Source organism: Plecotus auritus, assembly GCF_963455305.1.
Source record: "Plecotus auritus genome assembly, chromosome: 4".
Lineage (NCBI taxonomy): Eukaryota > Metazoa > Chordata > Mammalia > Chiroptera > Vespertilionidae > Plecotus > Plecotus auritus.
In genome coordinates this window covers 101,675,810-101,696,062 of record NC_137775.1, presented here as the reverse complement: position 1 = coordinate 101,696,062, position 20,253 = coordinate 101,675,810, and the positions used below count along the sequence as shown (strand labels likewise).

Below are 20,253 nucleotides of genomic sequence, written 5' to 3'. Positions count from 1 at the left end.
TTGGGGAGGAACTGTGGCAAGGGGAGCTGTTGAAGGGAGAGTCCTGGATCCTGGGCAGCAAAGGGTGGGGCTTGGAGTTTCTATTTCCTGGACTGGCAGCTCAGTGGGGCTCTCCCTCTTGGACATTCCGGAAAGTGATGTGGGTAGGGTGGGCAGGGCGAGCGGCAGGTGCCAGCACTCCGATTGCATAAAAGGCTGGAGGTGTGGGGGGCAGGGGAAGGGAGTGCGCCCTGGCCCAGGTCTGCAGTCTCAGCCTGGACGCTGAGGCAAATGGCCATGCAGCCCAAGCCCGGGAAGGCCGCGCGGCCTCCAGCGCCAGCCCCGCTCCCGCCTTCCAGGGCCCTGCGGAGCAGCCCCAGCCCCTGGCTCTGCCTCGTAACCCTGGTCCTGGGTCTCTTGCCTGGAGGTAAGCCAGGGTCACTGCCCCGCTCCTGCTGCCCCAGCATCCCTCCTGGGCCTGGCAGGCCAGGCTTTACCAGCCTGTCTCTTTAGGTGTGGGCACCACGCCATTGCCCGTGGCTGAGCCCCAACGCCCCTGCTCTCTGGAGGGCGTAGAGATCAAAGGTGGCTCCTTCCGGCTTCTCAAGGAGGGCCAGGCCCTGGAGTACGTGTGTCCCTCTGGCTTCTACCCATACCCTGTGCAGGCTCGCACCTGCAGATCCACAGGGTCCTGGAGTGCCCTGCAGACCAAAGACCAAAAGATTGTCAAGAAGGCGGAATGCAGAGGTTGGAGGGCAGGGAGGGTGGGCATGGGCCAGCAGAGGGTTGGAGCCGGGCGGCCGAGGTCCCGATGGCCAGGTGGGCTGAAAGTTGGGCTGAGCAGGTGTAGGAGCTGTCTGGGGCTGGAGCGGGGAAGGCGGAAGGAGGGAGGAGGAGGGAACCAGCCTTTCCTCAGCACCTGCCCTGTCCCAGGTGGCCCTGCAGACAGAACGCTCAGGGTGGGAGGGAAGAGCAGTGGCGCTTTCTCTCAGCGACAGGGCCTTGAGACCGGGAGGGAGGCTCCAAAGGGCAGCCCTTCCCTCTCAGTGACTTCTACTTGTCCCTCCCCCAAGCAATTCGTTGTCCACGACCACAGGACTTTGAGAATGGGGAGTACTGGCCTCGGGCTCCCTACTACAATCTGAGCGACGAGATCTCTTTCCACTGCTATGATGGCTACACTCTCCAGGGCTCTGCCAATCGCACCTGCCAAGTGACTGGTCGGTGGGACGGGCAAACAGCCATCTGTGACAATGGAGGTGAGAAGATGGCTCCCCCACGGTGGCCTGTCCCCGCCCGTGCCGCAGCCCGAGGGACCCTCGTCACTCTTGGGCGCTGCTTTGCCCACGGGCCTCGGCCCTCACTCTGTCTCATGTCTCTTCAGCGGGGTACTGCCCCAACCCAGGCATCCCCATTGGCACAAGGAAGGTGGGCGGCCAGTACCGCCTTGAAGACAGTGTCACCTACTACTGCAGCCGGGGACTCACTCTGCGTGGCTCCCAGCGGCGAACCTGCCAGGAAGGTGGCTCTTGGAGTGGAACAGAGCCTTCTTGCCAAGGTGACCCTTGACTCATGCCTGCCCTTGGGTCAGGTCTTACTCTCTCGGCCTCAAGTCCCCGTGCCAGGGCACTGTCTCCTTCCCTGCTAAACATCCCTGTACAACTTACTGCTGAGCCCTTCCCACTCTGGAAACTCACCGCGTTCTGGTCCCTGTGCTGCTGACCCTCCTAGACATCTGACCTGCTTTCTGACCTCTCCCAGACTCCTTCATGTACGACACCCCTGCGGAGGTGGCCGAAGCCTTCCTGTCTTCCCTGACAGAGACTATAGAAAGCGTGGACGCTGAGGATGGGCACAGCCCAGGTGTGAAGGCGGATGGGAGGTGGAGTGGGAGTCGGGAGGGCAGGGCAGGGGAGCCTGAGTGTCTCTGGGGGAACGCAGGGGAACAACAGAAGAGGAAGATTGTCCTGGACCCCTCGGGTTCCATGAACATCTACCTGGTGCTGGATGGATCCGACAGCATCGGGGCGCGCAACTTCACAGGCGCCAAGAACTGCCTCCGAGACTTCATTGAGAAGGTGGAGCCCCTCCTTTAATGCGGGGACCCTGAGTGGGCCACACAGGACGAGCTCCCCAGTTTGCAGCCCCTCTGAGCCCCCGGGTTTCAGAAAATCCTCAGGTCCTATTCCATCCTCCCTTCCCTTCATTTGAAGCAGTTTCTTCACCTTTAACACAGACGCCCCTGAAAACCCAAGTGACCAGTTGGCCCTGGAGTCTCTTACCAGGACCTGCCCCATCTCAGCAAAGTATTCTACTTGCAATGCCATTACCCTTGATTCCCTCAGGTGGCAAGTTACGGGGTGAAGCCAAAATATGGTCTAGTGACATATGCCACAGACACCAACATTTTGATCAGAGTGTCCGATGCAGAGAGCAGCAATGCAGCCTGGGTCACAGAGAAGCTCAACGGAATCAGCTATGAAGGTCAGAAGTCAGGGAGTGGTAGGAGGGGATGGTGGGAAGTTCACTCACTTGGGCGTCAGCGAGGTCAAAGGTTCAGGGGTGTTGTGTGAGACCCCCTGGGGACAGGGAGGACCACTGTGCAGGGCATGGTTGACAGCAGGGTCCACGGGAGCAGGTGAGTGGGAACCTGCTGGGGGCTGAGAGAGTCACTTGCAAAGGGCAGTCAGTGGGATGACAATCAACTAAAAGGTTGGAAAATGTGGGATGTTGACAGGCCTCAGGGTTCAAGGATGGCTTGGAAGACAGGAGGTGACAATCCCTTTCCTGCCCACAGATCACAAACTGAAGACGGGGACCAACACCAAGAAGGCCCTCCTGGCAGTGTACAACATGATGAGCTGGGCGGGGGACACCCCTCCCGAGGGCTGGAACCGCACCCGCCACGTCATCATCCTCATGACTGATGGTCAGAAGGGCTCTCTCCTGCCCGACTCCCCACCCTCACTCGCGTGTGGCCCTTCAGTCCACATATAACATTAGACTCATGGTGGGGCCCTGAGCAGCAACAGGCCTGAACCATGATCTTTTCTGTGACATTTTACGAGGGACTCTGTGATCTGTCACTTCCAAACCTGCCTCCCAGCCACGTGCCACTATCTGTGGGCAATCTGTCTGGGCCCTCCCTTGCCCCCTCACGGTCTGTCTCTTCTGTAGGCTTGCACAACATGGGCGGGGACCCAGTCCCTGTCATCCACGACATCCGGGCTTTGCTGGACATCGGTAGAGATCGCAAAAACCCAAGGGAAGAGTACCTGGGTGAGTCCATTGCCCAGGACCAGCACTCTGCTTTCTCAGCTCCTGCCCCCCAACCCCGGCGTGGACCCTCACCCTCCCCTTTCTCCCTCAGATGTCTACGTGTTTGGGGTTGGGCCTCTGGTGAATCAAGAGAACATCAATGCTTTGGCTTCCAAGAAAGATAAAGAGCAACACGTGTTCAAAGTCAAGGACATGGAAAACCTGGAGGATGTTTTCTTCCAAATGCTTGGTAGGCAGATGTCAGGATGAAGGATGGTCAGGAAGCTCAGTTTTCCCAGGCCCCTCCTTCCCACTCCCCCCGAAGCCCTGGCAGCCGGGAAGGCCTCTCCTTGGCTCCACCGTAGTGTCACAATTGCTTCCTGGCACGTCCATTTAGAATCAGAGCTCCCAGTGACACGAGACCTTTCTCAAGTCCCTGGTTTCACAGAGGCCAAGGGACAGCAAACTAGTGCGCTGGGCCTAAAACCATTCAAGTCTCCGATCTTAGTCTCAAATTCTTTCCACTGTACCAGTGGTTTCAGGTCTTCAGTACAAGTAAACGAATGCCCTTGCCTCTCCCTTTTCCTCACGGGCCTCGGCACCCTCCCCAAAGGTGCTGCCATTGGGATGAAGCGCCCCAGCTCTCAGCGCCCTCTCCTTTCTTGCTAGATGAAACCCGGACTCTGGGTCTTTGCGGCATGGTCTGGGAGCACAAGGACAGTACCGATTACCACAAGCAACCATGGCAGGCCAAGATCTCAGTCATTGTAAGCATGGCGTCTTGGGAGGTGGGGGTGGGAGGAGGACTCTGGCAGGAGGGCAGTGTCCATGCTAGAGTTGGGTGTTTGTGAGCGAGCTCCCCCCCTGCCATTCTTGCTAGCGCCCTCCGAATGCACACGAGAACTGCATGGGGGCTGTGGTATCTGAGTACTTCGTGCTGACAGCGGCGCACTGCTTCACAGTGGACGACCAGCTACACTCAATCAAGGTCCAAGTGGGTAAGGATGATGCATCCCTTTACACCAGGGGTGGGGAACAGCTGGCCCGTGAAAAAATCATTTGGTCTGGCCCTGCCAAGGCATTAGGGATGAGGTAAACATTTGACCAAATATAGCAAACTTTTTTTTCTTGTTAATCCTCACCTGAGGACATCTTTTTAAGACAGAGTGGAAGGGGAGAGACAGAGAAACATTGATGTGAAAGACACATTGGTTTGCTGCCTCCCAGGGGCTGGGGATCAAGCCTGCAACCGAGGTACATGCCCTTGACTAGAATCCAACCTAGGACCCTTCATTTCGCAGGCCGATATTTAATTTGATAATTTTGTATGGTCCATGAACGATGTTATAAGTATCCAAATGGCCCTTGGCAGAAAAAGACCCCGCCCGCTTTATACGCTGGATCAGTAAGGGATGGCATGGGGCCAGAGGCAGGAGGCTGCCACAGAGAAGTGGGTGGCCCAGAGGTCCTCTCCCCTCCGACCTTAGGAGGAAAGAAGCAGGACTTGGACATAGAAGAAGTTCTATTTCACCCCAAGTACAACATCAATGGGAAAAAAGCAGAAGGAATTCCGGAATTTTATGACTATGACGTGGCCCTGATCAAGCTCAAGAAGAAGCTGCAGTATAGCAAGACTCTCAGGTCAGGCGTCTGGCTCCCCGAGGAGAGTGTGAGGTGGGGCTGGAGGCCTGGGGGTGCCGTTTGCCATCTGTTCCCTCTCACTCCTGAACAGGCCCATCTGTCTCCCTTGCACTGAGGGCACAAATCAAGCTTTGAGGCTTCCACTGTCAACCACTTGCCAGCAACAGAGTAAGACATGTTCAGGGAGAAGAGCACTAGGGTGAGAGTCGGAGACAAGTGGGACATGAGGGAAGCTGGAGGTGCCTGCCTGAGCCCCAGCCCTACGGAGGGCGGCAGGAGCTGCAGAGATGGTGGGGAGAGGAGTGCTGAAATGACCCAGTCTGTCCATCTGTCCAGTGGAAGAGCTGCTCCCTGCAAAGGATGTCAAAGCTCTGTTTGTGTCTGAGTTGTCCAAGGACAGGAAGAATATGCTGACTCGGAAGGAGGTCTACATCAAGAATGGGGATAAGGTGAGAAATGTGGGACCCTAAGGAGGTCCTCAGCTCAGATTCTCCCTGAGCGAGCTTGTTCATCCTTCTCCCCACGCTTCCCTCCCCACCTACAGAAAGCCGCATGTGAGAGAGATGCTCAGAAGGCCCCAGGCTATGAAAAAGTCAAGGCCATCTCCGAGGTGGTCACCCCCAGGTTCCTTTGCACTGGAGGGGTGGATCCCTACGCTGACCCCAACACTTGCAGAGGTGAGAAAAGGCTCTCTGGTGGAGCTGCTAGTTCCTGAGGCCCAGGAGTTTCGCTGCAGCTTCTCCTCCCCTGTAGGTGATTCTGGTGGCCCCCTGATTATTCATAAGAGGAGTCGCTTCATTCAAGTAAGTCTCCCCTTTCCCAGCCGGGAGGAGACACCAAGTGGTCAGCACAGGCCCAAAGCAGGAAAGGTCAACAGATGTTGCTAGAAAAGGGAGGGCAGAGCTGCCTCGCCTTAGGAATCCCCCTAAACCGGCTGGTCGGGACCACGGGGTGGCCTGGCTGCTGCAGAGGACAGGACTGAGTGGGTCCCTAGTCTATTTCTCCCAGGTTGTGCAGGTGCCATGGGGGGCAGCTGTGCTTCCTGGGGTGCAGAGGAATTCTACCAAATGGTCCATGGCAACCTCATGCCCGCTGCAGGTTGGTGTGATCAGCTGGGGAGTAGTGGACGTCTGCAAAGACAACAAGCTGCAGGTACCTGCTCACGCCCGAGACTTTCACATCAACCTCTTTCAAGTGCTGCCCTGGCTCAAGGAGAAACTCCATGATGAGGACCTGGGTTTTCTATAGGGGTTTCCTGCTGGAAAGGGGCATGGGATCAAATTAAAACAGCTGTGACAACACCTGTGTTCAACATCCTTGGGGGTAAGGGAGTGGGGAAGGTGCACTGGCCATCTTGCTACAAACGAGGTAAAATCTAACAGCCGTTGTAAAAGGCTCAACCCAATCCCAAGCGCTGAGAAACCAGAGGCTGAGGGAGATGTGTGAGCTTCCACCTCAGTGCTTTACTGAGACCAGTGTCGAGGCAGGCGGGGCACAAGCAGTTCAGCTCCGCCACCTAGAAGCCATCCACCAGGTTTTCCTTGTAGACATCGTCATTGTAGACAATCTGGGTCCTTTTGTCCCGATGGCAACCCTTAGGACTGTTCTGGACAGCTAGGGAGGGAGGAAAAGATTAGTTAAAGCCTGAAGGAGAGCACTGGTGAGACCTCAGACCCAGAGTCTGACCACCTCCCTCCTGGCCTCTGGTTCCTGGAAGCTGTTTCTATGCTGCCCTCTGGTGGCCGGGACGACCTGTTTCCCTTTAGCCCCTTAGGCCAGTGGCTGCCAAACCATCACATCACCCCAGCAAGCAGTGAGTGGTGTCCTGTTATCTTGGCACATGGGGATACCAAGCACCATTCAGATGTGTCAATAATAACATTTGCTGTTTTTCTAAGAAAAACACATCTGAATGGTGCTTACTACTGCTTTGAGTCAATACATCAAAAACTAAAAATTATCCTGGCCCATTGTGCTCAGTGGTTGAGCGTCGACCTATGAACCAGAAGGTCACAGTTCGATTCCTAGTCAGGGCACATGCCTGGGTTGTGGGCTCCACCTCCAGTGCAGGGCGTGTGGGAGGCAGCCAATCAGTGATTCTCTCGCATCATTGATGTTTTTATCTCTCCCTCTCCCTTTCTCTATGAAATTAATATTTTTTAAAAAGTTAAAAATTAGAAAATCTCCATAGTCCTTTGTTGACATGCTGGTCTTTTCTGAATCCTTCCTTTTCTCTGGAAGGCCACTCTTGCTCTGAACCTCCTGTTCTGCCCACTCCTTTGCCAGGAAAATCTACATTGAGTGGCCAGATTATTATGATTTCTGAATGCATAATAACCTGGCCACTCAGTATATATAAACCCAGTGCATGAATTCGTGCATGGGTGGGGTCCAGCCAGCCTGGCCAGGGGGAGGGGACATGGGCGTTTGGGCGGCCTGCCTGCTGGTCCAACTCCTGGTCAAGGGGACAATTTGCATATTAGCCTTTTATTATATAGGAGGATATACATTGAGTGGCCAGATTATTATGTGTTCAGAGATCATAATAATGTGGCCACTCAGTGTATTTCCGCTAAAATGAGAAGTGCTACACTCCCCAACAGAACTCACTCTGGGGGTAGCTGTGGCCGGAGCATTCTCCCTTGAGCCTCGAGCTTTCCTTCCCTTCCCTTCCTCATTCCTCCCTGTTCCCAGTGTGTCCCTCTCCTCCACATCTCCAAGGATTTCATTTCATCCCCGCCACTCTGGGGCTACAGTGAACCCCCAGCAGCAGCTCCCAATCTCTGGGGTCTCTGTACTCTAGCAATGCTGACCACGCTCTTTCTCAAAGCGGGTGGCTCTGGCTTCAAGAGCCCTGACCCCTCCTGCTGTCTCCTTTGCTGCATTCACCCTGGCCTAACATGTCAGGAGAGCTGGGACGAGTGGGGCACGGAGAACAGAGCCCTGCTTCCACCATATTCCCTGAATATTATCCAAGCCCAGTCCTGGGTCTTTTTTCTCTCCAGAAGTCAGCCTCCCCAATGATACCATCATTTTGTAGCCACCCTGAGATACAGGTGACAATCTGTCTGCATTTCTCACCTCATGCCTGAGTTCCAGTTCCTATTCCAAATACTTATTTTATAAAACCAACTACACTTCACCTCAAAATGAATAAGGCCACGAGATGCTCATGTTCCTCACGAACCTGACTCTGCTCCAGTTAGTTATTTTCAACCATTTTCTCTTCTTTCTCCTACTTCCAATTGACAGAGGGCCTGATCACTCTCCTTCCCATTCCCAGAGCCTCCCACAGACCCAGACCTCTAGGGAACCCAGGACATGCAGGGGAACAAGAAGGGGTGAGCGGTGGGGGACAGGATGAGGAAGAATCTCGTTCTTACCGAGGGAGCCCCAGACAGACTTGCCGGTGGCGGCATCCAGCATGGGCTGTTTGCGGGCAATGCTGACTTTGAGCTGCACGGACTCCACCTGGGTCCCGTTGAGCTGGGGCAGAGGAGGGGAGGGGCAGAGGATGGGGGAAACGTTACAAACCAAAGGAGACTTTCCATGAGCTGCCATCCTAGGAGGGGACTGAACAGAGAGCTGAGAACAAGGTTTGCTGGGAGTGGGGAGGGACTCTCAGGAGGAAACGACTGCCTCCGGCTCCCAGGACTTTAGAGAAAACACGAGGACGGCAGGAGGGTCGGAGGAATGGATCTGGGAGGCCCACCTCAGCAACGGCCTGATCTGCTGACTCCATCTTTTCATAGGTGACGAAGGCACAGCTGGGATGAGAGGAGACAGGGTCAGTAGAGGGACGTGGGCTCTTCTCAGCAGAGCCCGATGCTACAGGCTGCTGGGGACGGGCTGGCCGAGGCTGCACACCCGTTCCTCCCGGGACTGACCATTTTGCCCGACGTCCTCCTTACTTTCTGGGTGGGTCCATGGAGAGGTCAATGATGTTTCCAAAGGGGGAGAAGGCCCCTCGGAGAAGGGTGGGCGTCATGTCTTCCCCATACACGTAGAGAGTGTTCCCCTTCCGAGGGGCCCGGCGTTCAGGGAACGAGTCCGACCCTGTGGGGCCGCAGATGTACCATGTGTCACCCTCTACTTTTAAGAGTCCACATTAGCTGGAGCCACCTCAATCCTCGCTGAGGCCACTTTCCCCACTAGCCACGCCCACTCACTGCGGAAAGGGCCCTCTCGGTCTCGGTCCCGATCTCTGTCCCGTTCCCGGTCTCTGTCCCGTTCTCGTTCTCTGTCCCGGTCCCGTTCTCTGTCCCGGTTCCGTTCACGACTGCGGTCCCGGCTGTGGCTTCGGGGAGGGGAGACTGAGGAGCGGGCGTTACCACGTTCTTCGTAGCCCCATTCAAAGCTTCGAGGAGGGCCATCACCAGACCCTGGGCCCTCTGTCTCCTCCCCATCTGGCCCCAGGTCCCGAAGCCGGTCACTGGAAGACACAAAGCTATGGGAGGCAGACAGTGAGGATCAAAGGGGGCCTTTACCTTGTCTTCCGAGACCCTGTAGAGACTCAACAGTTGCTCTGGAGCCCAGCTCCTTCCCCTCCAGCCTCATACCTCCCAAGGACCAGGCAGCCCCCCTCCACCCACCGGGACCCAGTCCAATTTCTAGGTTAACTTGCTAACCTCTCATACAGAGATTTCCTTTGGGGACGTCTGGACGACTGAAAGAGACCAAGTTTCAGTTAGGAGAATCCCTAGTTTTGGGCATGTGGGTCCCTCAGGGACAAAGGAGTGGGAGCTGTTACCTCCTGCAGATCGTCATCAGCAGAGATGCTCCTCTGGAATGGCTGGAAAGTGGGGACCGGTCCCTTCTCAGGGTCCTGGAAGGTGGTAGAGAACTACCTCAGAGTGGGAGCAGGAGGCGGCCAACCATGGACAGAGGGAGGGGATTCCTCTTCCCTCACCCTTTCTCGCCTCCCGCTGGCCTATCTTTTTTTCCTTTTAATTCCTTTGTACTTTTCTTTCTTTAAAAAAAAAAAAAAAATATATATATATCTTATTGATTTTTTACAGAGAGGAAGGAAGAGGGATAGAGTTAGAAACATAGATGAGAGAGAAACATCGATTAGCTGCCTCCTGCACGACCCCTACTGGGAATGTGCCTGCAACCAAGGTACATGCCCTTGACTGGAATCGAACCTGGAATCCTTCAGTCTGCAGGCCAACGCTCTATCCACTGAGCCAAACCGGTCAGGGCTGTACTTTTCTTATTTGATTATGTGGTATTTTAAAATAAGTGACCCTAATATACCCATAAAATACTTAGTGTATCTCAACATTTCTTGAACCTGCTAACAATTCAGCCTGTTCAACTCCTGAGAACAACACAATCCAAGAGCTCTCATACATGGACTGGAGCAAGACTGTGCAAAGTGCAGAACTTAGAAGTCACCCATTGTCTTCACTTTCTGGGTAACAACCCGAAGCTCGGAGTGGCAGACAATTTGCCCAGGATTGAGCAGGCATTCCTTTTCCCCTCAACCTGCCTCCATTCCAACGCGGAGGGATGCCCTTTGAAGTCAAGGGTCCCTGGACTAGCTTTCTGCTTGTGCTTACTTTTAACTTTCCCTCTAGGGTTCGAGAACGCTTGAAGCCCGAGTTCTTGGTCTCAGCCTTGATGGCACTGATGGCTCCTGACTTCACCAGCTGCTTCGCCTGCTCCGTTGCGGTGGCTGTGTCCACCACAGGCTGCTCTGACAGCGCTGGAGTGGGGAGGGAAAGAGGTGTTAGGTTGGCCAGGTGGGAGAAAGGCCAGCCCTGTGTTCCCGTTTCCCGTCACTCACAGCGTTTCACACCGCCTTGGCTGGCTATGCTGCTGCTACTTTGCTTCTTCAGAGCCAGCAATGCCTTTTTCTGGAAACAAGAATAAGAGAGGGGTTGGTGAGGGCCACCCTGACCAGATCGTTTCCCAAGGCCCTTGGCCACCTCACTCCAGGGGCTCCCTTTCTCAAAGAAAACAACACAAATGGTGCTCCTGGAGGGGCTCGCTGAGGCAGCCCTAGACCATCTGCAGTGCCAGTGACACCTAAGCTACCCAAACCACGGTATCCAGTGACTTCCCAAAGTATCAAGTTTCTGAAGGTGAAGATGAGGAATTCAATCATGGGCCAGAGTTCCCGGTTATAAGCTGCAAGCAAGCATAGGCCTACATCCCTTTCTTGGGGGCTTCACCCACCCATCTCCTGCGCACTTAACAAGAACACGCATTCACTACTTCATAGCAGGGACATGCAAAAGCACGAGACACAGTTCCTCCTGTGCAAGAAGCTCACAATCTGAAGAATAGAATGTCTAAACTAAATTGTCAAGAACGTTTATAAGAGATACAAACTGCTTGAGAGCAAGTAAAATTTCCTGATGTCAAATGGCTATTAAACTGAACCCTGGGTAAAATCTGTACAACAGAGACTGAGAAAAAGAGCATTTTCCACAAAGAAAACAGTGTGAAAAAAATGCAGATATAAGAATGCTTTGGGAATGCATGTTTTGGGACTAGTGAATAGTTCTATTTTACTGAAAAGCGATACCAACTTAAGATTTTGTTCCACAATGTGAAACTACTTAAGGATTCTGAGAAAAAGGACAGTTGTGTTTCCAATGGATCATTTTAATAAGAGTGAAGAAATCTGTTAAAAAGACACACTAAGAAACATGTTTAGAGACCATTACAACAGTCTAAGTGAACATCAGCAAAGACCTGATTTATGGAATACGCAAGAAAAAAGAAATGGGAGAAATTATTTTCAACAAAGAATCAAAGAGCCTGGCTGGTGTGGCTCATTGGTTGAGCATTGACCTATGAACCTGGAGGTCATGATTCCATTCCCCGTCAGGGCACATGCCCAGGTTGCTGGCTCAATCCCCAATAGGGGGTTATGCAGGAGGTAATAGATCAATGATTCCCTCTCATCATTGATGTCCCCACTTCTCTCATTCTCTCTTCCTCTCTGAAATTAAAAATACATAATATGTACTAGAGGCCCAGCGCATGAATTCATGCACCAGAGGGGTCCCTCAGCCAGGCCTGTGGGATCGGGCTGAAACTGGCTCTCCGACATCCCCCAAAGGGTCTCAGATTGGGATAGGGTGCAGGCCAGGCCAAGGAACCCCACCGGTGCATGACTGGGGCCGGGGAGGGACATGGGAGGTTGGCCAGGTGGGGAGGGACCGTGGGAGGGCTCCAGGGCGTGTCCGGCCCATCTCGCTCTGTCCAGATCAGCTGGACCCCAGCAGCAAACTAACCTACCAGTCGGAGCATCTGCCCCATGGTGGTCAGTGCATATCATAGTGACTGGTCGACTGTCTGCCTCCTGGTGGTCAGTGCATGTCATAGTGAGTGGTTGAGTGGACTTAGCACATCCTAATAAAAGAGTAATATGCAAATTGACCACCACTCCAACACACAAGATTGCTGCCCCCATGTGGACAAAAGATGGCCGCCACAAGATGGCCAGCAGGGGAGGGCAGTTGGGAGGGACCAGGCCTGCAAGGGAGGGCAGTTGTGGGTGATCAGGCCAACAGGGGAGGGCAGTTAGGGGTGACCAGGCCTGCAGGGGAGGGCAGTTAGGGGTGACCAGGCCTGCAGGGGGAGGGCAGTTTGGGGCAATCAGGCTGGCAGGGGAGTGGTTAGGGGGTGATCAGGTTGGCAGGCAGAAGCGGTTAGGGGCAATCAGGAAGGCAGGCAGGTGAGCAGTTGGGAGCCAGCAGTCCTAGATTGTGAGAGGGATGTCTGACTGCCCGTTTAGGCCCGATCCTACCGGAATCGGACCTAAACGGGCAGTGGGACATCCCTTGAGGGGTCCCAGATTGGAAAGGGTGCAGACAGGGCTGAGGGACACCCCACCCCGTGCACGAATTTCGTGCACTGGGCCTCTAGTCATTAGCATATTACACTTTGATTGGCTGAATGGCTGACAGCACACTTAGCATATTAGGCTTTTATTATATAGGGTATTTTTTAAAAGAAGACAGCATCTGTTTGTCTATGCAAATGGCGAAGTCAGAGATGAGATTTGAAAAAACTGATTTGAGAGAAAGAGAAACACTGATGTATTGCTCCACTTACTGATTTGATTCTTGTCTGTGCCCTGAGTGGGGATTGAACCTGCAACCTTCGTGTATCAGGACGATGTTCTAACCGGCCAGGGGCAGAGCTGAAATTTTTGATTACAAACACATGGAAGAACTGAATGTGGTCGGTCCATATTTGGAAGATGAAGAAAAGGAACAAGATTAGAATAGGAGGAAGATTTTACTTTGGATAGGTGAAGGGTATCAGTAAGACACCAGACGGAACTGGAAAAACTACACTTGGGGATCACCAGCTTCAGGAGGTGATCAAAGCCTTGGGGAAGGGAGACAACTCCATGGCAAGCTGATAGGAAAGAGACATGCCCGCCTCTGAGCTACACCTCAGGCTGAGCCAGAGCCCTCCATCCCGCACACTACGCAGGCGGCCTGGGTGAGCCTGTGAAAGTCGGGCCCTGCCCACACACACTCCCTCACCTTTTTCTTCAGTTTGTTGAATTTCTTCTGCAGAGCCTCCTCCTCCTCGCTCAGTCCGGGGGGTATCACCAACATGGTGGCTCCTGGTTCAGGGGCGGGGCCCAAGACATCTTTCTCCACCGTCACCGCCCAGGCCTGCTTACTCCTGGGGGTCGCCTCTCCCTAGCCCTGGCTTAGGCTCGGCTGCCGTCCAAGCCCCGCTCGTCGGGGTCCCCCAGCATCCCTCCTCGCTAGGAATCACGGACACCAGCGCCTAGCGGCACCACGTGGACCAGGGAGAAACACCCCTCCGTCGCCAAGACGATGGCACCAGAGCCCTCCTCCCCCCCTCCAACGGGTTAGTATGGCAACCGCGGGGTCCCAACTGCAGAGGAGGCGGTGGAACCTGCGCAGCACTCTCAGAACATCGGAAAAGGGAAGAAGGAAGAAGGAAGAAGGAGCTCGGAAAAAAAGGGGCGAAGGGTGAGGAGAGCTCCTTACCTGAGAGGGCGTCAGCCCGGCCGCGGTCTCGGGCGACGGCCCGGGGGCACGGGCGACGGCTCGGAACGATGACGTAGCGAGGGGCGGAAGCGCGGTACCCAAGGCAGCCGCCGCGCAGGCACTTCCGCCCGGCCTTCCCCGGCGCCGAAGCGGGCGGCCCCTCGCAGGCACTCGTCTCCGCCCCCGGCGGGTGGGTGGTGGAAGTCGCCTTCACTTCCGCCCTTTCGGGGGCGGGGCTTACATCGCTGCTCCTGCTGCACTTCCGGCTGCGGGGCGGCTGCTGAGGCTCCCAGATGATGGAGAAGGAGAGACTGGGTGAGGGGGAGGGGGTGGAACGAAGGAGTAGACAGGAATCTACCCTTGACCCCTGACCTCTGATCTTTCTCCCGTAGTGCTACCTCCCCTAGACCCCCTGGACCTGCCTCTTCGGGCTGTGGAGGTGGGATGCACTGGGCGCTGGGAGCTGCGGAATGTGCCTGGGGCTCCAGAGAGCACAGTGAGTGACTTTTGACCCTAACCTTTGACCCGCAGTGAGCGTAAAACCTTTTCCTTACTGTAGGAATAGCATGACCCGCTTTTCTGTCGACACCTGTCATCCGGGCGTGGCCTGGTGCAGGACAGACTCCAGCCTAACACTGCTCTGGGTTGGAGCCCCTTGAGGACCAGCAGGGAGCTCAGGGGATGTCTTAGCTCCCGGAACTGCTCTTTTCAATGTGTCTTTTCTCACTGCAGTCCCTTCTGTCTCTAAGCACTGTTGGTGGCTGAGATGCCAGCCCACTCTTCAACTTTTGAAATTCTCAAACTTCAGTGTGCCTCATAATCAGTGGGGGAGCTTTTAAAAAATACAGATTCCTAGGTCCAGCCCCAGCTTCTGAAATCCGTACTATTAACCAGCAGATCCTTTGTCCTGTAAAGTATTACAGCCTTTGGAAAACATCGCTTCACTTTGATTGTCCTAGTCTGTCTGGGTCATCTGCCATTTCTAACACCAGTCCCATCACGTTCTCTCATCTCGCCCTTATTCCAGCTTCCCCACGGCCTTCCTCCCTGTGCCCCAAATCTGCAGCAAGAAGCAGAGCAGTGGTTCCTGTCGTCTCCAGCCTGGCTGCCTCTGCATGGCCTGGAGCACTCAGCTCGGTGAGGGGTCGGAGGGGCCTGGACTAGGGAGATGGGCCCATGAAGGAAGCTGAGACAGAGGAGAAAGAAGACTTGAAAATTACTTTCTTCTCTCTAGAAAATGGCAGAGGAAGATGGATCCTTGGTCTCTCCTCACTGTACTGGGGGCCCCACTCCCCTCCGACCTGCAAGCCCAAAGACAACCAACCACGGGGCAGATATTGGGCTTCAAGGAGGTAAGCACTCAGGGGCCACGAGCAGCAGAGTTGGGGAAGGAGGGTCGGAGGCAAGCTCAGCCTTGGGCTCTCATCTCTCACCTCAGGTCCTGCTGGAGAATACAGACCTGTTGGCCACGACCTCCTTATCTCTTTGCCGGCCACCAGGGCCCATCGCCCAGTCCTTGTGGGGGAATCCAACACAGTACCCTTTCTGGCCAGGTAATAGTTGTGGAAATGAGATTGTAGGGGAGGGAGCCCTCAGTCTCCAGGGAAGGGTTCCCGTATCCCCCCTCATGAATCCTCGTGTCCAACCTCTCCCCAGGTGGAATGGATGAGCCCACCATAACAGAGCTGAGCACTCGGGAGGAAGCTGAGGAGGAGATAGACTTTGAGAAAGGTGAGGTGGTGCCAGGATGGACCCTTGGGAGGCAGGGCTCCAAGTCTGGGCCCTGAGGACGAGGGGCCAGGTCTGGCACTGAGCTGCTGCTAGCCCTTCTGTGCCTTTGATCAAGTTAGGAAAAGGTCCCCCTTCCATAACCAATGTTACTGTCACGTGTTGGAAAACTATTACAACTGTCCCTAGCTACAACGCCTGTGCTGTGCATGGCATTCTTCAGTCTGTGTGACAGATGACTTGTTCAGTAGTGTGCAGTGGTCCTGACTCTCTCTGTCCCTGTCCTCCAGATCTCCTTACTATTCCACCGGGCTTCGAGAAAGGCATGGACTTCGCAGCAAAGGGTGAGTTCTGAATGGGAGTGTAGGAGAAGTGGTGCCCTTCTCCTGTAGAACAGAGATGGATGGACTGGGTCTCCCTTTTTGCCTTGCTCCTCAGCTCACCCAGCTCCAGCTCCTGGGTTGCTCAGCCTCAGCCGTCTGCTAGAGCCCCTGGATTTGAGTGGGGGCGACGAAGACGAGAAGGAGGCATTGGGACAGCCGGGAGGTACCAGAGAAGACACTGTTTCAGCCTCTCCCTGCAGTGCTACCTTGGCCCGAGCAAGCAGCTTAGAGGACCTAGTGTTGAAGGTGGGTGCTTCTGGGCAGTTGAAACAGGAAAGAACGGGGCCTTGGCCCCAGCCGGGTGGGTGGGCTGGCTGGCTTGGATCTAAGGGAGAGACTGGACATCTTTTGGGAGGAGTGGGAATGGGGAGCTTTCTGGTTGTATCTTTATCACTCCTACCCCTTGCTTTTCCAGGAAGCGTCCACAGTTGTGTCCCCTTCAGAGACCCCCAAACCCCTTCCTCAGGAGCAGTGGGCCATTCCTGTGGATGTCACCTCCCCTGTTGGTGACTTCTACCGCCTCATTCCCCAGCCAGCCTTCCAGGTAGTGTGGCGCAGTCCTCACATCTCCCCACCTCCTCCCAGCCCGCTGCCTTGTCTGCTCTCTTCCCCAGAGGCCAGATGCCTTCCAGGCCGGACTTGGACCTCAGTCCCAGCCTAGCTCACACTGGCCTTCTCCTGCCCTGCATGCCTCAGGAGCCAGAGGTAGGAAGGCCCCTCTCCCTTCCTTAGCCCTCATCTAGTTCTCTCTCCCACAGTGGCCATTTGAGCCTGATGTGTTCCAGAAACAGGCCATCCTGCACTTGGAACGGCACGACTCGGTCTTCGTGGCGGCTCACACGTCTGCAGGGAAGACAGTTGTGGCTGAATACGCCATTGCCCTTGCCCAGAAGCACATGACACGGTACAACCTTCCCTTCCTCAGCCATCCCTGCTTTCTCCTGCGTCCTTTCTAAGTCTCCTCTCTTCCCATGTCTGTACTTCATCTTTTACTTGTTATTTAAAAATACATTTTTATTGATTTCAGAGAGGAAGGGAGAGGGAGAGAGAGAGATAGGAACATCAGTGATGAGAGAGAATCATTGATCGGCTGCCTTCTGCATGCTCCACCCTGGGGTTGAGCCCGCAACCCGGGCATGTGCCCTGACTGGGAATCAAACCATGACCTCCTGGTTCATAGGTCAGTGCTCAACCTTTGAACCGCACCAGCCTGGCTTTACTTCATCTTTTCGATGGGAGATTTGGGGGAGGAATTGAGACGGGCCCGGGAGGAAATGAGAAGGTGTGGGGAGAGAGTTTAGAAGTGTGACCTGCATGCATTTAGTTCAGGAAGGGGTCGTGGGACAGAATTTTTCTGAGATCACATCATGAAGGAGAATGAGGGCAGTTTGGGTGAAGAAAGGGGGCCACCTGAGCTCTGCGGTATGCTGCTGGGAGGGCTCAGGGTAGGAGAGGAGGTGCCGACCGCAGTCTGTGTGGAGTGACTGGCTAACCTCACACCCTCTTCCAGCACCATCTACACTTCCCCTATCAAGGCTCTGAGTAACCAGAAGTTCCGAGACTTCCGAAACACATTCGGGGACGTGGGGCTGCTCACGGGGGACGTGCAGCTGCACCCAGAGGCCTCCTGCCTCATCATGACGACAGAGATCCTTCGGTGAGAGATGGGCACTCAACACCGGTGGGTTCTGGGTCAGGAAGGTGAGGCTGCTCTGGAGCTGTTGGCTGGGTTGGTGGACACAGGAGCCACTGGGGAGTCAGCCTGCGGTCTCCCCCCAGCTCCATGCTGTACAGCGGCTCGGACATCATCCGGGACCTGGAGTGGGTCATCTTTGATGAGGTTCACTACATCAACGATGCTGAGGTAAGGAGCAGGAGGCCCGTGGGGCCCCAGACCAGCAGTTCTTTCCTGTGGGGCTAGCTCAGCAGCTCCCTCCACACACCCTGAACCTCCCTGCCTTTGCCCTCCAGTGGAAGCCTAGGAGCAGGGCAGCCCTCTGAGCTGCCCATGACTTGTCTTCCCTCTCTGCCCAGCGTGGGGTCGTGTGGGAGGAGGTGCTCATCATGCTCCCTGACCATGTCTCCATCATCCTTCTGAGCGCCACTGTCCCCAATGCCCTTGAATTTGCTGACTGGATTGGGTGAGATGTGTGTCCCGGGGTGCTGGGGCGAAGGGGCTGTGGTCCTCCCTTGGTTGGGGTTGGGGGCAAGGACTGCCACAGCAGGGAGAGTGGCCAGACCGTGGGGGGAGAGGGGTCGGAGTGGGGCTGGGGAACATGGCCCACTTGGGCCCAGACCACTTTGAATGTTGAGAGATATGACAGGAACAGCCTTCCAGTCCGGCTCCCAGCAAAGACTGGGGGAGGCCAGAAGGCAGAGGTGGGTGGGGATGTGGGCTTCTCCTTCCCATACCCCACCCCTGACCTGTTTCCTTCCTGCTCAGACGACTGAAGCGCCGCCAGATCTACGTGGTCAGCACTGCTGCCCGCCCCGTGCCCCTGGAGCATTTTCTCTTCACGGGGAACAGCCCCAAGACCCAGGGGGAGCTCTTCCTGTTGCTGGACTCCCGAGGCGCCTTCCACACAAAGGGGTAAGCTGTGAGGGGGGCGGGTGTCAGCGCTGGGCCCAGCAGGCGGGACTGATGGCCACCCTCTGTACACTCAGGTACTATGCAGCTGTGGAGGCCAAGAAGGAGAGGATGAGCAAACACGCCCAGACCTTTGGGGCCAAGCAGCCCACGCATCAGGGGGGGCCTGCACAGGTGAGGACCAGCAGGCTCCAGACCTTTCACCACCTGCTTCTTCCCTCATCCCCCGGGATCGGACTTGCGCTGTGAGGACTGCCCCAGTGACACTTCCTTCTTCCCCCACCGGTGACTCCCCAGGACCGTGGTGTGTACCTGTCCCTCCTGGCCTCCCTCCGCACCCGTGCGCAGCTGCCCGTGGTGGTGTTCACATTCTCCCGGGGCCGCTGTGACGAGCAGGCTTCGGGCCTCACCTCCCTGGATCTCACCACGAGTTCAGAAAAGAGCGAGATTCACCTCTTCCTGCAGCGCTGCCTTGCTCGCCTCCGCGGCTCTGACCGGCAGCTGCCCCAGGTGTGGAGGGCCCTGGGCTCGGATGCTGGTGGGGTGGGTGCTCGACGCACCCCCCTGACCACGGCCTCGGTCCCCGCAGGTGCTGCACATGTCGGAGCTCCTGCACCGAGGCCTGGGTGTGCACCACAGCGGCATCCTGCCCATCCTCAAGGAAATTGTGGAGATGCTCTTCAGCCGCGGCCTGGTCAAGGTGCATGCCGCCGCCTCCTCCCTGCGGCCCTTCTGTAGCTTCTTAATCTCCCAAACTTTAGGTTCCTCATCTTAAACGGGGATGCATTCAGAGGAGAAACCCAAAAGGCTAGCAAGCATAGAAGTCATCAGAAAAATGCAAATTGAAGACTTCAGTGCTTAAGATGGTGAAACTTAGGAAACTGGCTGATCCAAAAGTTGTCATAGCCGCAGGCAGACCTCGGGCACATGGTGGCTGGGTCCCGGACCACCGCAGTGAGTGTCTCATTATGGCGAGGCATACGGAGTTTTTGGCTTCTCAGTGCATGTAAAAGTTATGCTTATACCATACTGTACTCTGTTAAGTCTACAAGAGGGTTATGTCTGAAAACAATGCACGGACTTTAAAGAATATGAATGCTCACCATCTTCCGAGCCTTCAGTGAATTGTAATCTTTTCGCTGGTGGAGGGTCTTGCCCCCATGTTGATGGACGTGCAGTATCTGCAATTGCAGTCAAGCGAGGTCTGCCTGCATAGGACTATAGGAACCTTCGTACAGGGTGGCCAGTCTGGCGTGTACCCTGGCAATCTTTAGGCCAGAGTAGGTATAACATACTTGACCCTCAATTCCATTCCTCAATATAAACCACAAAGAAGTCCTCACTCCAGTCCAGGGGGAAACAAGTCTGCTCTCTCTTTGTTGGCCAGTCTGGCAGGGATTGGTCCCTGCCCCTCAGGGGAGAGCAGGTGGGTAGCTGTAGGGATGCTCCCCAGTGTCCTGCCGCAGTTGGAAGCGAGAGGTTAGGTGTAACCACAGGAACATGGGTGGGTGCTGAAAACACCATGTGGAGGAAAAGAAGTAAGGAAACAGGATACACACAACTGCTTTCCATGTGAATTGCAAATTATACGCACACAAGACAACATGCAAGAACATATTCACACAAAATGATACCCATTAAAGACATCGGACAACTGACAGTGGGGGATGGGGATGGGACATGGGGG

At 55.2% G+C, this 20,253-nt stretch overlaps 3 protein-coding genes across 7 annotated transcripts in view; 2 read left to right on the top strand and 1 right to left on the bottom strand.

Moving 5' to 3' along the window:
* Positions 1-66: 66 nt before the first annotated feature.
* Positions 67-6,179, top strand: CFB (complement factor B). Of its 2 annotated transcripts, none has more exons than XM_080663427.1 (18): positions 67-406; positions 493-726; positions 1,053-1,238; positions 1,364-1,537; positions 1,741-1,842; positions 1,921-2,057; positions 2,325-2,463; positions 2,777-2,908; positions 3,157-3,258; positions 3,350-3,487; positions 3,907-4,004; positions 4,118-4,235; positions 4,725-4,878; positions 4,970-5,046; positions 5,215-5,327; positions 5,423-5,555; positions 5,632-5,681; positions 5,977-6,179. In XM_080663427.1, the coding sequence occupies exons 1-18, from the start codon at positions 271-273 to the stop codon at positions 6,124-6,126; spliced, it is 2,373 nt and encodes a 790-aa protein (XP_080519553.1). In that variant the 5' UTR covers positions 67-270; the 3' UTR covers positions 6,127-6,179. The 2 variants fall into 2 exon arrangements, 1 of the variants encoding a protein (XP_080519553.1); XR_013960315.1 differs by having other exon boundaries at positions 112-406; positions 5,615-5,681.
* Positions 6,180-6,321: 142 nt separating this feature from the next.
* NELFE (negative elongation factor complex member E) lies at positions 6,322-14,382 on the bottom strand. 4 transcript variants are annotated; one of them, XM_080663429.1, is made up of 11 exons: positions 13,869-14,382; positions 13,389-13,471; positions 10,667-10,736; positions 10,440-10,585; positions 9,629-9,703; positions 9,507-9,544; positions 9,048-9,325; positions 8,790-8,934; positions 8,591-8,645; positions 8,262-8,364; positions 6,322-6,492 (listed from the first exon to the last, which is right to left on the bottom strand). In XM_080663429.1, exons 2-11 carry the CDS (start codon positions 13,461-13,463, stop codon positions 6,395-6,397), a joined length of 1,083 nt encoding a protein of 360 aa, XP_080519555.1. In that variant the 5' UTR covers positions 13,464-13,471; positions 13,869-14,382; the 3' UTR covers positions 6,322-6,394. The 4 variants fall into 4 exon arrangements, with proteins under 4 accessions (XP_080519555.1, XP_080519556.1, XP_080519558.1 ...); XM_080663430.1 differs by having other exon boundaries at positions 13,389-13,618; positions 13,869-14,004; XM_080663432.1 differs by having other exon boundaries at positions 9,048-9,310; positions 13,869-13,978.
* Positions 14,095-20,253, top strand: part of SKIC2 (SKI2 subunit of superkiller complex) — a 9,741-nt gene continuing 3,582 nt past the window's right edge. The window contains exons 1-17 of the mRNA XM_080663426.1: positions 14,095-14,183; positions 14,261-14,364; positions 14,896-15,005; positions 15,103-15,220; positions 15,307-15,421; positions 15,525-15,599; positions 15,887-15,940; positions 16,035-16,225; positions 16,395-16,523; positions 16,738-16,883; positions 17,490-17,636; positions 17,759-17,843; positions 18,014-18,120; positions 18,423-18,569; positions 18,644-18,740; positions 18,864-19,076; positions 19,156-19,266. Of these exons, the coding sequence (XP_080519552.1) occupies positions 14,162-14,183; positions 14,261-14,364; positions 14,896-15,005; positions 15,103-15,220; positions 15,307-15,421; positions 15,525-15,599; positions 15,887-15,940; positions 16,035-16,225; positions 16,395-16,523; positions 16,738-16,883; positions 17,490-17,636; positions 17,759-17,843; positions 18,014-18,120; positions 18,423-18,569; positions 18,644-18,740; positions 18,864-19,076; positions 19,156-19,266 (1,971 nt within the window). The 5' untranslated portion in view covers positions 14,095-14,161. The remainder of the gene's footprint in view (positions 14,184-14,260; positions 14,365-14,895; positions 15,006-15,102; positions 15,221-15,306; positions 15,422-15,524; positions 15,600-15,886; positions 15,941-16,034; positions 16,226-16,394; positions 16,524-16,737; positions 16,884-17,489; positions 17,637-17,758; positions 17,844-18,013; positions 18,121-18,422; positions 18,570-18,643; positions 18,741-18,863; positions 19,077-19,155; positions 19,267-20,253) is intronic.

What these genes read in the sequence shown, in the direction of transcription:
- CFB (XM_080663427.1), top strand. Translation starts at nt 271, where the DNA reads ATGGCCATGCAGCCCAAGCCCGGGAAGGCCGCGCGGCCTCCAGCGCCA. An exon ending in CCTGGGTCTCTTGCCTGGAG is followed by an intron (nt 407 to 492) that starts GTAAGCCAGGGT and finishes CTGTCTCTTTAG; the next exon opens with GTGTGGGCACCACGCCATTG. An exon ending in AGGCCAAGATCTCAGTCATT is followed by an intron (nt 4,005 to 4,117) that starts GTAAGCATGGCG and finishes CATTCTTGCTAG; the next exon opens with CGCCCTCCGAATGCACACGA.
- NELFE (XM_080663429.1), bottom strand. Translation starts at nt 13,463, where the DNA reads ATGTTGGTGATACCCCCCGGACTGAGCGAGGAGGAGGAGGCTCTGCAG. An exon ending in CTGATGACGATCTGCAGGAG is followed by an intron (nt 9,545 to 9,628) that starts GTAACAGCTCCC and finishes GGTCTCTTTCAG; the next exon opens with TCGTCCAGACGTCCCCAAAG. An exon ending in CAGATCAGGCCGTTGCTGAG is followed by an intron (nt 8,365 to 8,590) that starts GTGGGCCTCCCA and finishes CCTCTGCCCCAG; the next exon opens with CTCAACGGGACCCAGGTGGA.